The sequence below is a fragment of the Oryx dammah genome, unplaced genomic scaffold, assembly GCF_014754425.2.
Source record: "Oryx dammah isolate SB20612 unplaced genomic scaffold, SCBI_Odam_1.1 HiC_scaffold_12, whole genome shotgun sequence".
Lineage (NCBI taxonomy): Eukaryota > Metazoa > Chordata > Mammalia > Artiodactyla > Bovidae > Oryx > Oryx dammah.
The window spans coordinates 68,047,003-68,060,777 of record NW_024070196.1 but is presented as its reverse complement, the minus strand read 5'-3'; the positions used below and the strand labels follow the sequence as shown (position 1 = coordinate 68,060,777).

At 57.7% G+C, this 13,775-nt stretch overlaps 1 protein-coding gene and 1 non-coding gene across 8 annotated transcripts in view; both read left to right on the top strand.

Annotated features, from left to right (window-relative positions):
* The window catches only part of ASCC2 (activating signal cointegrator 1 complex subunit 2), a 35,872-nt gene extending 25,320 nt beyond the window's left edge, over window positions 1-10,552 (top strand). For all 7 annotated transcript variants that reach the window (XM_040251020.1, XM_040251018.1, XM_040251023.1 and 4 more), the window contains 7 exons: window positions 1,081-1,295; window positions 2,229-2,348; window positions 7,449-7,542; window positions 7,688-7,818; window positions 8,336-8,435; window positions 9,589-9,668; window positions 10,030-10,552. In XM_040251020.1, the coding sequence (XP_040106954.1) occupies window positions 1,081-1,295; window positions 2,229-2,348; window positions 7,449-7,542; window positions 7,688-7,818; window positions 8,336-8,435; window positions 9,589-9,668; window positions 10,030-10,201 (912 nt within the window). In that variant the 3' untranslated portion in view covers window positions 10,202-10,552. The remainder of the gene's footprint in view (window positions 1-1,080; window positions 1,296-2,228; window positions 2,349-7,448; window positions 7,543-7,687; window positions 7,819-8,335; window positions 8,436-9,588; window positions 9,669-10,029) is intronic.
* Window positions 6,061-6,133, top strand: TRNAG-CCC. Its single transcript has one exon. It is a non-coding gene; the product is annotated as a tRNA-Gly (tRNA).
* Window positions 10,553-13,775: the final 3,223 nt, after the last annotated feature.

Genomic DNA, 13,775 nt, shown 5'->3' with positions numbered 1-13,775 from the left:
CCTTACTTCCCCCGACAAGGTGAAGCACGGGAGCTTTTTCCACGTGAACTCTCCATCGGTGCACACCTCTAAACAGAGGGGAAGCCGCTGAGCAGGTGCTGTCACTCCGGACATCGCCAGAACCCAGCATCACCACCTCTGTGACCCTCCTGATTGGCCGCTGACCCAGGGCTCTCCCCTGCATGTCAGGAGGCAGAGTGACTTGGGGCTTAAGACGACACAGTCTATGGGGTCAGGCTGCTCAGGGCCGTATCCTGATTCTGCCACCTGCCAACTCTGAGCCCTTAGGCACATCCCTCACGTGAGCCCTGGTTCCTCCCCTGGAGGGGGGCGTGGCAGGGTCCTCGTCTCCACGTGGGTGCTCAGAGCTGCCTTGAGGAGTGAGTGATCGGCCCCTGGGCCCCGCTGCCAGACGCCGCTGTCCTTCTGTTAGGCCCCAGGCCCTGTGCCCACTGTCCCAGGGCCTTGGAGAATGGTGGTCCCCTCCCCACCACCTTTGCCCCACTTGGCTTCTTGCCTCAGACACAGAGGAGTTTTATTACTGTTTTTTTGATTTGTGAATTTCCTTAATTGAAAAGCTGAAAAAACGTATTCCAAGCCAAAGGGGCGCTTCTCCACATCAGCCAGCTCCAGCGATTGCTTTTCCCCTCCGACCTCAGTCGTCAGGCTGTCAGAGGGGAAAAGGGCTGGTTCCCAGAAGCCGTGGCCACTTGTGGACAGCCTCGTCCACGCCAGGCTCTGTGCTCTGCACTTTTTGTGTATCGTCTCTTTGAACCCTTTGAAAACAACCCCATGAAGTAGGTGTAGTCTGGCGGCTTTATAAGGAGGAAACCGAGGTTCAGAGAGGTTAAGTGCCCTGCCCAAGGTCACACAGCCAGAAGCAGCAGCTCAGCTGGTAAACCGTAGCTCCCCCTTTCACAGAGGAGGACATGGAGGCTCAGACAGACTTAAGAGACTTGGCTAAGGTCCCTTACCCGGGACGGGGAGGGCTGGGACTCAGACCAGGTCGCCTGACTCCGAGACCAGTGCTGTTTGGGGCTCCCTGGCCCAGCCCAGGCCTCCCCTCGGTCTCTTCTGCAGTGCCTGGGGGCGGCCGCAGCCCCAGGCCCCACCGTGTGCGGTGTGGAGCTGGACTCACTCATCTCCCAAGTGAAGGACCTGCTGCCGGACCTCGGCGAGGGCTTCATCCTGGCCTGCCTGGAGCACTACAGCTACGACCCCGAGCAGGTGATCAACAACATCCTGGAAGGGCGGCTGGCCCCCACCCTCAGCCAACTGGACCGTGGCCTGGACAGGTGGGAGCATTTCGTGGGAGGAAGCTCGTGGTGCCCAGACTGCCCCGGGGTCCTCGTCAGGGCCCTTCCCATCTCCTCTGACCCCACTCCTCTTTCTCCTGTGTCCCATCCTTGGTACTTCCCCACAGTGGCAATTCCCAACCACAGAAGCTGACGCCCTTTTTGGGGAAACAGAAACCTCAGGCCTCCAGAGGTCCTCGCATGCCCCCTGCAGCGCAGAGTGGGCTCCGCTGGGCCTCCCTGCTCCGCCTCCTGGGAGATTGGGGGGCGGGGGGTGACTGAGGGCTCGCGGCCCTCTGTGCTCTGATGTTGCTGCCTGCCTGGCCACTGAGGGAGCACAGCCAAGCTTCTCACTTCCTTCATAGTCACCCTTCTTTTCCTTTGTTTTTTGGGGCTTTTTTGACCGCAGTACACAGCTTGTAGGATCTTGGTTCCCTGACCAGGGATTGAACCAGGGCCCTCGGCAGTGAGAGTGTGGAGTCCTAACCCTTGGACTATCAGGGAATTCCCCCACACCTACCCTTTCTCAGTTGGGCCCACTGCTTCCCTGAAGCCCCTGGGGGCAACAGGAAGGAGTGTAAACGGATGTTTCTTCCATGAATAAATGTTGTTTGTTGAATGAATAAGTGAATAACTTCCAGAAAGAAGCTAGCTCTGCCTTTGAACCAACTCCTCAGCTTCCATGTGCCCATTTTACAGGTGAAGGGACTGAGGCAAAAAAAACCCAGCTCAAATGACCTCTGTCTTGCAGGGAACACAACCTGTATGAATGGCACGTGTGCAGGGTGGCCACCTCCCCAGGCTGGGGCAGGCTTGGGCAGGTTTTTAGCCTGTGTCCCAGGTGTGGCTGTTCCTGGGGAGTGGAGGCTCTGACCGACCACACGTGGGAGGGGGAGCATCCCCCTGAAATGGATTTCTGCGCCAACCCCCCAGACAGGTGAAGCCGGACCCAACGCCCCTGCTGACGTCTCGTCACAACGTCTTCCAGAATGACGAGTTTGACGTGTTCAGCAGGGACTCGGTGGACCTGAGCCGGGTGCACAAGGGCAGGAGGTGAGTCCAGTGGGCCGTGGGGTCCCAGAGACCCCAACTCTGCAAGTGCAGAGAGGACGAGAGAAACCCAGGGCTGTCATCTTGATGGAAGTGGTCACAGAGCTTCCACATGGGGCTCCCCATACCCCAGATCAGCGTGCTCCCTGCAGCCAGGCTCCGGGCCTCTAACAGCCTGGCTTCAGGCTCCAACCCTGTGTGCAGAGTTAGTGAGTCCTCCTTGACAGCAAAAGGCCAGCAGGGCCAAACCGGCCCCTCTTCCCTTCTCCCATCTTCGGAGGAGTCCCTGGGTGGGAGAGCTGGTCAGTGCTCCTCAGCAGTGCTCCCTGACTGGTGCCTTTCCACCCAGGGACACAATGGGAGAACAAAGGCCTCTGCCCAGGTGAATATATTACATTTGAAGGCCTTCCTACTTATTTTTGGTCTATGTCCTTCGTACTTTTTTGGCATTGAAAAGTCCATTCATGATTTATTCATTTATTTGCCTGGTGCTTCTAGGCCCTGGATTTATGAGATGCTAGGGACATGGTGGGGGGTGGAACAGACACGGCCCCTGCCCACGTGGCGTTTGGACTGATCAGCTTGGCAATCAAACAAAACAAGCCCCGTGAACTCACAGATGAAACAGATTCTCCAAAGGTGGAGGTGCGCAGACTCCCAAGCCTCTACCTGGGGCTTCAGTCCAGGCAGAAAGGCTTCTCGGAGACAATGCCGTGGGCAGACGGTGGAAGGATGAGGGAGGCTCAGTTGTGCAGAGCAGGCAGGAGCTTTCCAGGCAGACCGAACAGCAGGGGCGGTGGCCCCGAGGCCATGGGGAGCATGGCGAGGGTCCCCTTCACCAGTACAGTGTACGTTCTGGAAGGATCCCCTGGCTTTGGATTGGGGACCCCTTGGAGGGACTGAGAGTCAGCTTTGGATTGGGGACCCCTTGGAGGGACTGAGAGTCAGCAGCCACACGGCGTGGTGGCAGGATCAGACGCTGACAGCCTGGTGCCAGCCCCGCAGTGTTAATGGAGCCATTTCATGGAATCTACAAAGCTGGGGGCCGCTGGGCAAGTCCAGCGCGCCTTCTCCCTCATCACATAGATGGAGGCAGCGAGGGGAGAGGGCCCTGCCCGATTCTTGGGACAGGGGCCCCAGAGCTAGAAGCACAAGCTCTTCCCTGCTCCTGGGACCGTTCAGCACTGGTGGAGTGGCCGTCTGAGGGCTCGGGGACCTGGCACAGGGCAACTCTAAAGCCATCTGGCTGGCTGGGCAGGAAGCTATTGCAAACTGCTTAGTCATGCACGTTGCAACATCCCCAGATACGAGGCTGGCGACGTTGTCCCGCCTCAGTGCCCGCCCTTCCAGGCCCTGCTGCAGGAGAGGGGCATGCGGCGGGGGCTGTACCCCTGCTCCAAGGGGCGCCCGGCCACCCGGGCAGAAACTGCGCAGCAGACGTTCACTGGCCTCGTGCTGGGCAGCCCAGGGGTTGGGGTTTACAGAGATGCAGGGGCTCTGTTCATATGCGCATTATTTATTTATCCACTCAGCAAATATTTATTAAGTGATTGACTGTGGCCAGATCCTGTGCTCGACACACTGGGAGACACAGGGAACGGGGCACCCAGGCCTCTCCCTCCCAAGGCAGACAGAGAGACATTGGGAATGACTTAGACCGATCGAGACGCAACAGAGTGGAGAGGGGCACGGAGGGGCATGGAGGGCCTCAGTGGGGTCGCCCGTCCTGACGTGGGCAGGGCGGGGCGCTTAGGGCCTGTAACACACGAGAAAGCAAGCTGCACAAGGCAGGCCACCCTTGAGTTAAACCATCTGTGCGTCGTTACAGACACTCGATCCCTAAATGGCGCAAGAAATGAGGAACTCTGTCCCGTTGTGGACCAGGCCAGCACAGGGTAGGGCAGTTGAGGCGTGGTTGACCCATGGTGCAGCCACGTCTTCAAGGCTGCATCTTGCTTTCTCGTGGCCCCTGGGTGGCCGCAGCGTGATGTCCAGAAATGACCGGGCCACCAGGAAGTCAGGGTCAAGTCTTTCTGGATCTCTCTTAGAGACCAGGAGACCTTTCCCAGTGGCCCCCCACGTGAGGGGGTGAGCTGGGGAGCTGGGCTCCAGGGCTCCTGGAGAAGGGGGAAGAGGAAGGACCTGTGCAAAACGAGGGGCTGCTAGGAGTGGGGGTGAGGTGAGGGGCTTGTTAGGTCGGCGCCAAGCACACGTGCTGCAGGTATATCGTAGCTAGGGAAGGAGGCGGTGAGGGTAATGTGGGGTCCCCTTACTCCTTTCGACAGTGGTGCCCCGGAAGATAAGGCATTCTCTTTCAGATCAGTTCTGTTGCCTCAAAACGCTTACGCACCCTGTGTGCCTCATTGGAGAGTCACAGAGCACATTAGCCCATTAAAGGTTCTGACGAGTCCTATAGTCAGAGAGACTGGATTCCCTTTGTGAAGCTCAGCAGGTGCCAGGTCTGCTTCTGGGCATCGTCTGATTTCATCCTTGCACCATCCCTGGAGGCAAGATCAAGTCTCAGCAAGGATAAGGGGCCGGCCTGTGATCACACCCCTCAGGAAGTAGCCGAGCAGCCTAGAGTCAGGAGGCCTGTGCTCTGGCCCCGGCTATGCCGGTGGGAGCTGTGTGGCCTTGGGAGGGTTACGTGGCCTCTCTGGCTCCCCGATTCCTCACCCGGAAAAGGAGGGCTTTACTGCCTCTGCAGGCCCTTCAGAAATTCAAAGGAGAGTGTCACCCTCTAAGGGCCAATTTGAGGGCCAATCTTGAAGGACAGGCTGGAGCAGGTGAGGAGAAAGGTGGTTGAGCCTCAGGGGAGCCCGCATGTACCTGGACTTGAGAGAGGCAGAGGAGGCGCCCTGCTCCAAACAGGCTCTGGTGCTCTCGCAGCTTGGCTGACCTGGCCCTCGGGTGTGTCTGCTCCTGGCTGCTTTTGCCCCTTTCTTTCTTTCTTTCCTTCTCTGGCTTCATATGAGGTCATGGGGCCAGAGCCTTCCTGGACGAAGTACCCTGTCCTTACCTGTGTCCTCTCCTAGGACCCAGCTGAGCCAGGGGCAGTTTGCTAGCCTTCTCTGTGGTCCTGCCAGGGAGCCACATAACCAGAGGCCACGCAGCGTGAAAGAACGTCCCTCTGCCCACACTGGGGACTGGGTGGACCAGGGGCCGTGGGATGGGGCAGGGAGAATGTGTCAGCGCTCATTCATCCTAGGTCCCCTGGCCCAGCGTGGGGCCTGGCACCTGGCAGGACCTCAGGAAGCCTGTGTTGATTGAATGGGTGCGCTTTTACCAGGGGCTTCACCTGAACGAGCTTGGCCCCTTCACTTGCTCTCTGCCTGTCTCCTCTCCACCCCTCAGCTTGGCAGAGAGAGCGCCTGCTAAGGGCCGAGGCCACGGTCACAGGCTCCCTCTCCTGGCATGAGGTGACAGATTACTGTGGCCCGAGATGGTTCCCTGGTCCAGACCAAACATCTCCACATCACGGAGCTTCCAAGAGCCCTTCTCCAGCGCCTCCTGCGACGCCCCCACTCAGCCCTCTGCACCCCTATTCATTTCTGCTTTCCTTGTGTTTCCAGGACGTGTGTGCCTTCATCTAGCACACTTCTGCTCTTTGCCACTAGACTGAGTTCCATGAGGGCAGATCCAGATCTTACTCTTCTGAATCTCTCCCCAGCCCAGCTCATAGTAACCCCTTATTAAAAACTGTTGAAGGGGGTCTTCTCTGGTGGTCCAGTGGCTAAGACTCTGTGCTCCCAATGCAGGGGGCCTGGGTTCAATCCCTGGTCAGAGAACTAGATACCACATGTTGCAACTAAGACCCAGCACAACGAAATAAAAACAAAAAAAAAAAGTTGAAGGAAGCAGATCCTAACCCACGGTGCGGGGGGCCCCAGTTCTGATCTGCCCCAGGCTCCCAGGCCAGACACAGCCCGTCAGACTCAGGTGCCTGGCCCTCCCCGCACTAAAAGCCTGTTACTAGAAGATTTTTATGGACGCTGCGGGCTTTGTGTCTCTGTTTTTTCCCCCTACCCCTGATACATTCCAGAGGCCCGATTTCACAGCTAAGCTGGATTTTCTTGCCTGGCACCTCATATTGATTTTCCCCTGCAGGGCTAGAAACTACACTCCACAGGCCTGTGTGTCTGACAAGCCAAGCTCTTCTGCAGATTTGCAAAGCCTTGAGTCCAGACGCCCGAGTCACCGCCGCTGTGCTGCAGCTCACTCTGTTCCCAAAAACGTCCCTCCCCGCCCCTGGCTGGCCTCCCCTGTGTCAGGATGGGAGTTAAACTTCCAGACTTTTCTTGCCGTGCCATCTGACATGGGAGATTGAACCGCAGGCCAGACAGGGTCTCTGGGCTGAAAAGCGGGGGTGAGAGGGAGGGGCTGGGGTCCCCGAGCTGATTACAAAAGCCACCCGTGGGCTCACTGTTTCTCCAGGTTTTTGTTCCTTTGCAATGATTCCGGTGACCCCAGGCCCCTCCTCAGAGCAACCCAGGTTGGGGGTGGGGCCCTGCCAGCCCTCTGTCTCCGTTCCTGTGCATAGATAAGGACATCCTCACAGGAGGAGAGGACAGGTCTGGTCTGCCCTCTGCTTTTTACACAGATGAGATCACACGGTGTTTCTCTGCGCTTGCTTTTCTCCCCTGGAGGATGTCTTAGAATTCTGTCTCCATCAGCACAAATTGTCGCTCTTGAGAACTGCCACCCAGCGTCATGTGGCCCCTGTCCTTGGGCCATGATGGACATGAGTTGCTCTCGTTTTTCACTGTTACACATAGTGCTGAAAAGAAAATCCCCAATCAGACCTCTCTGCGCGGGGGCCAACGTTTCTCCGGGGTGGAAGCCTCGAAGGGGAGTCTCCCGGCTGAAAGAGGGGGACACGTGTTACACTCTAATAGCTGCTCCTTGGGGAGGGGGGCCCTCGGAAGTGGCTGGACCTGGTGAGCCCCACGCCCCCCGCCGGTGCTTGATCTCACTTTGCGGCGGCCAGAGGCGGGAGAAGTGAGTGGTGGTTTGTCTGGACCCTCGCGCTGCGGCCCCCTCCCGCTGCCCTCGAAGCCTGATGGTTTTCTTTCGTGTCTCCCCGCTGTTCCCTCTCGACGTCAGGAAGGAAGAGAGCGCGCGGAGCCTGCTGAACGACAAGCGGGAGGTGCAGGCGCAGCGGCAGCGCTACGAGCAGTACAGCGTGGTGGTGGAGGAGGTGGGCGGGGCGGGCTAGGGGAGGGGGCGGGGCGCGGCGGGGCGGAGGGGGCGGGGCGGAGGGGAGGCGTCCCCGGGCGCCAGCCCCGCTGCGGGCGGAGGTGGGCCCACCCGGGCCCCGCGGACCCACGCTTCGGCCGTCGCAGGTGCCGCTGCAGCCCGGGGAGGGCTCGCCCTACCGCGGGGACGATTACGAGGATGAGTACGACGACACATACGATGGCAACCAGGTGGGCGCCAACGATGCGGACTCGGATGATGAGCTCATCAGCCGCAGGTGAGGCTGTTGACTTGGGGGGGGGGCGGCCCTCCCTCAGCCTCTGGTTTATACAGATCTCGTAAGCAAGTCAGTGACCAAACGAGGACCTGAACCCCAGCCTCCCGACTCCTGGTCCAATGCTCCCTCCAGCCCTAGCCAGCCCCTTGGCCGGCTGGTCCAGCCCACCCTGAGTGAGGAGCCATCAACTGGGTCTCATGCAGTTTTCCATTTTTCTTCTTAACTGCAGAAAACTCTCCCCAGTGGGATCTTAGGGAGGTTCCCCAACTGCCCCAGTAAAGGCATTGCTGCCCTGACTAGAGACCACCCCTGCCCCAGGACTCAGCTCAGCCTCCCCGAAGCCCCCACGTCAGACCTTGGTACCCACACAGAGTCCTGGGGCGGGAGCAAAGCTGACTTCAAAGGCACTTTGGTTTCGTCCTGGAGGGCCCTCTCAGCAGGACCCCCTCCTCCACTGGAGGCTCCGGTCTCCAGGTTTAATCTAGTCTTTGATCTCCCTTTCTGTCTCAACCCTCAGGCCCTTCACCATTCCTCAGGTGTTGAGAACCAGAGTGCCCGGCGAAGGGCAGGAGGATGAGGAGGAAGAGGAGGAGGAGGCTGCAGTTGAAGCCCCCAAGGTACCTGGTTGGCAACTGGGAGGTGGAGGAGAGGGTACAGTTCTGAGGGGTGAGTCAGGGGCTGCGCCTCGCTTCCGAGAGCCTGAGCCTGGCCCTGAGGCATTTTCAGCATCACTGCCTGGAAAAGAGGTCCCTTTGAGCCCAGGATGTCTGCTTGAAGAGCTGCCGGCTTAGAAGCCTTCTCCAAGGCCCCTCAAGGGCCCAGGGGAAGGATCAGAGACCGGGCCTTTGAGCTGCTGGGTTCATTAGGCCCAGGAACCTGGGGGCCAGCCTCCATGCCCAGGTTGGCAGTTCTCGACATCAGAGAGGCGTTAGGGCTCAAGGTCATCTGTGACGATGGGTTTGAACATTTTCTATTTTTTAGCCACTAAAATTTTTCTTCTAGTGAAATCTTAATGCTTCATAGAAAACAGATGAGAGCAGCGCTGCTCGGGGTGAGCAGGGCCCAGCCGGGGAGGCCTGGATCCTTGACTCCCCGCCACGCCCCCGCCATGGCCTCCCACCAGGGTGACAGGTTCAGTTGTGTCCGGGGCCAGGCCACCAACGTCAGTGAGTAGCAGGGCCTGATAGACACTGAGGCTGGGGCAGCAGGCACCCCTTCCCAGGGGCTCCTCAGCACAGCGGAGGCCTGGACCTTCCAGAGCTTTCCCTCCTTCCAGGCAAGGGATCAGCCCAGGTTTTTATGTCAAATCCTGCCGTTTCCACAGGTTACTGATTCCGCTTGTTGTGTTGTGTTTTTGACACAGCCCAGGCCCCCACAGTCTGTCTGTGGTCCTTGGGTCCTGGTCTCCCCCAGCCTTGGTGCCGGCGAGGGGAAATGCCAGTGTCCAGGTGGCTCTGCTGGGTTCCAGGCTCCCCTTCGTCTCTAGAGGCCCCCTCCTGGCCTCCCCCCTCACTCCCGCTTGTCATCATCCGGCTCCAGCTGTGACCACCCGTTAGCCGCCTCTGCCTCGAATGGGCACAAGGGTCAGAGGAGGGGGCTTCTGGTGGAAACCTTGGACCAGAACAACCAGCCGGGTTCTGGGGCATCGCCCTGCCGCGCTGTGGCTGCCCCCTAACTCCTGGCATGGGGGACATCCCCAAGATGGGGCCAGACACAGCCTGGCTTCGGGAAAGGGGCAGCTCGTGGTCTTTTCTCCCTTCTCCTCCACAGCCCGACCACTTTGTGCAGGACCCTGCGGTACTGCGGGAGAAAGCGGAAGCCAGACGCTTGGCCTTCTTGGCCAGGAAGGGGTGAGTGCTTACAGCGCTGTGTCGGTGGGCGCGGGAAGCCCACCCCACTCCCGAGTGCTGTACGTGCGTACGTGTTGCTATGGCAGCAGATCTAGGAAGTAGCTAGTCTTGTCATTGTCCTTATTTTATAGACAAAGGAACTGAGGCCCAGATGTGTTAAGTAATCTGCCAAAGGTCACACAGCCAGTGGGTGGCATACTCCATTTCTCCTCTGACCTCAAGCTGGCACGGGGGTGTCCTGGCCCAAGCTTGGTGTCCGCTCCTGGGGATCTCGGAGGAAGGCAGCAGGCTCTTCCCCTTCCCGTCAGGGCCGCCTCCTCTGGCTGATGGATTCTTCTGGGGCGGGTTGTTCCTCCCTCAGGTACCGGCATGACAGCTCCACCGCGGTGGCCGGCAGCCCCCGGGGCCACGGGCAGAGCCGAGAGACCATGCAGGAACGCAGGAAGAAGGAAGCCAGCAAGGCCACCCGAGCCAACCACAACCGGAGGGCCATGGCCGACCGCAAGAGAAGCAAAGGCATGATTCCATCGTGAGACCACTGCGCAGGGACCAGCGGGAGGTACGGGCCTCCTCGCCAGTTGGCCCCCTGCCAGGGCCCCAAGTTCAAGTCTGCTCCTCGAGAGCCTCAGCTTCGCAGCCCCTGAGAAGGCCGCCTCATCCGTCATCCACCAGCCAGCCGTGAGCGCCTTCCTGCAGAACACACAGTGCCTTAGTCCGCGGCCGAAGAACCTCGAGGCCAGCGAGCAGGGAACAGAGCCCCAGGGCCAGCCTCCCAAACCTTGTGCAGCCAGACACCACCTCCCTTTCTTCCGGACAGCGGGAAACTTGTATATTCACAAACAGAAAACAAAAAAGGCCCTCAAATAAAATTTTTGACCCTTTCAAGAAATGATCTGTGCCCGGCCTGTGACCTCTTCCCCTCCCCGCTCCCGCCCCCCACCCAGCCCTGCCGTCCTAGTCCAGTGATGGCCGCCATCAGGAGCAGAAGGGGGCAGGACGATGCTGTCCATCAGCCTTTCGTGCTTGCCTCCCACTTCAAGCCCTCCTGGTCTTGCTCCACCTCGCCGTGTGGCTGGAGACCATCACTCTGCTCTCTGAGCCTCCTCTCCCTGCCTGTGGAAGGAGGGGCCGGTGTGAGGCCCTGCTGCCCAGCCCTGTGACCTTGCGCAGCTCCCCAACAGCCATCCTAGGGAGTGGGCAGGCACGATTTCCATTACTGTAGTGCCAGGGAGGGCGGCCAGGCACTGAGACATAAAGGCAGCTGCCCAGGCCAGCCGGGAGGTGGGCAACCAGGGATTGGGCACGCAGGCTGAGCCCTGGCCTTCACAGGGTCCTTGGTCCCAACGGGTGTTTTCTCCATCTCACAGCTGCCCAAGGACAACCGGCCAGTGGCCACGCCAGAGCCAGAACTCAGTGGCTCTTGGTCACACATACGTTCCATTAAATCTTCCGAAATCAAGGGATCACAGACAGGAAGAAACAAGTGATAATGCCACTACCGAGCCCTGTTGAGTTGAAGCAAGTGGGCCTCAGGCCTTGTTCCTCAAAAGCCCCCTCCCAGCCAGGGCCAACCAGCTCCCAGTGTGGCCGCGGCTGCCAGACATCCCAATTCCTGGGCCACCCAGAATATGGCCGACCGATGACGGATCATCGGCAGGGCATTTGCTGGGCTGAGTCCCCACATTCGGCCTGGCCTGGAGTCCATCGGTGGAAGCCAGGGCCCCTGCCCAGCTGGACCTTGACAAATCACCCCAGATGCTGGTGCCATTTATTTGCCCGTGGTTGGGATGAGCGTCTGAGGCATTGAGGCAGACAGGCGCTTGACACATTGGTTTTGTTAGGTCAGCCCACACAAGTGGAAATCAATAGCAATTCCTCTGTCGTGCCAGTTCTCTCAGCGTGTTTGAAATGCAGAGCAGATACGGGGGTGGGGGTGTGCTCCCCTCGAAATGTCAAGTTAGCTGAGATCAGGCCCTGGGTCAGCCGTCCTGACAGGCAGTGGGAAGACTCTGTTTCTTCCTGGAGGCATTTCCCAGGGACCCAGCTCAGGGTCAGGCCCATTTTTTTCTCTCTTTCTCTCTCTCAACTGCTCAAGCCCATCTCTTGGCCCTGGAGTAAAGTCAGGCGGGGCGGGGGGCTCCCTGGCCATACCTGCCTCACTGTTTACACAAACCCTCACACCTGCACGTGATCATCTGCTCCTCCTGACCACCTGGAGTTCCGGCTTCACGTTAGCATCCTGGTATAAAGGACATGAGAAGACAGAGATCACTTTTGAAATTTTCCAGAGTGAAGTTCCAGGTCCAACTTTGTCTCCCTGGAGGCATCACCTCATGGTGATTTTCCATTTAAGACCATGAGGACCCCCTTTCAGGGGTGCTTCAAAAGAAAACCACTCAGGGGTCACCCAGAATAGTGCTGGCAGGCATACCCCTTCACCTCTTGGGGCCTCAGTTTTCCTATCTATAAAGTGGGTACGTTGGACCAGATGAATGGTTTCCATTCGGTGCCAATTAGATCCTCTGAGGAAGCCCCAGGGTATAAGATGGGCACCATTATAAATGAAGTGGGGTCTGGAACCCTGCCCACCCGCTCAGCGGCTCTGCCACCCCCATGACTGCTGCTAAGCAGGAATCTTGTAAGTGCCCTCTCTGGACCCTGGCAGAGAGCGCCCCCATCACAGGCATCTCCCAGGGAGCTTTTAAGATCTTGTGCCTCCAAAGGGGCTGAAAACCGGAGTGTCTTTGTGTCTAGTCCACGAGGGGCAATGATGGTATTAGTTTGAACAAGTGCACTCGTGCCTCTGTGAGGTGGGTGGGCAGAGCTGTCGTTGTGGGTAAAAAGGGGGGTGGCTCAGGAGTCCTAGTAACTTGCTCAGAGCCCATGTCAAGACAATAGCAGAGCTTGAATGCAGATCCTATCTGAATGGCCTCCTGAGACATCCAGGCACAGGCTGGAAGAGTTAAATGCTTGGCAAGAACCTGCCTGTCCTGGCCACACCAGAAGCCTGGGTTAAATAACACAAGGAGAGAACAAACAAAAGTTAAGCCCACCAAAAATGCAGGGGGCAGTTGCATAGCCCTTAAACATGATGCCAGTGATGAGAAACCAAAAATGCAAGAATATATATATTTTTTAAAGAATAAATTTAAGGGACTTGCCTGGCAGTCTAGTGGTTAAGACCATGTTTCCAGTGCAGAGGGCGGGTGTTTAATCTCTGGTCAGGGACCTAAGAGCCCACATGCCAAGCAGCATGGCCAAGTAAAATTTAAAAAAAAATTTTTGAAAGCAGACTACATGATAATACACTGTGATTGTGAAAATATTAGAAAAAGGGGTTGGTTTGGGTTTGTTTGTTTTTTTTTTCATTTTTCCAAGTCTGGAAGGGAATGTACATAATGAGAAATGATGATAAGAGCATGGATGATGGTGGTGGTGAAACCACAATTATTCGTTATTAGAATAAAAAAGCGCTTGCTGTGCACTTTCCTTGGCCAGAGTTTCTGCCTGGCTCATTTTTGCTTAATCCTCACCCAGTAGGTACAGATGAGCAGACTGAGGAACCGAGTGGGGAGGTGGCCTGCCTGAGGCCACACGTTTAGCAAATGACCAAGAGAGGCTTTGGTCTCAGAAGTGTCCCCTAAAGCCGACTCTTAACCCTGAAGTCTCCTGCCATCCCTCTTCCCCGCACCCCCTAATCCTTGTTACTACCTTTCTTACAAAGAAAAGAAAAAAAAATACAAGTCCAACAGCTGCAGAACAAGAGGACAGGAAGTGCCGTTTCATCAGGCCAGGCTGCCAGGACCCCGATCGATCGCGTGTGTGTTGGACCATTTGCCACTGTGTCCCCAGAGCTCAGGCTCTCTGTTCCATTTTTTCACTTTCTATTTTTCTATTTTCAAACTCATGTATCCTTTCAACTCTGTGTGTCCAGCCTTGCCATTCAGCCTACTGAATGGTTCTTCGTTTTTGCATTGAGACTCTCTCCAGGGGAAGTGAGGGAAAGGCTGGAGGCTAAGATGGGAATGCAGAGGCTGGGGGGCATGGAGGCAGGCCCTGGAGGGGGCCAAGAGGCAGGAAAGTCAAGGATCGGGGTGAAAGTGGGAG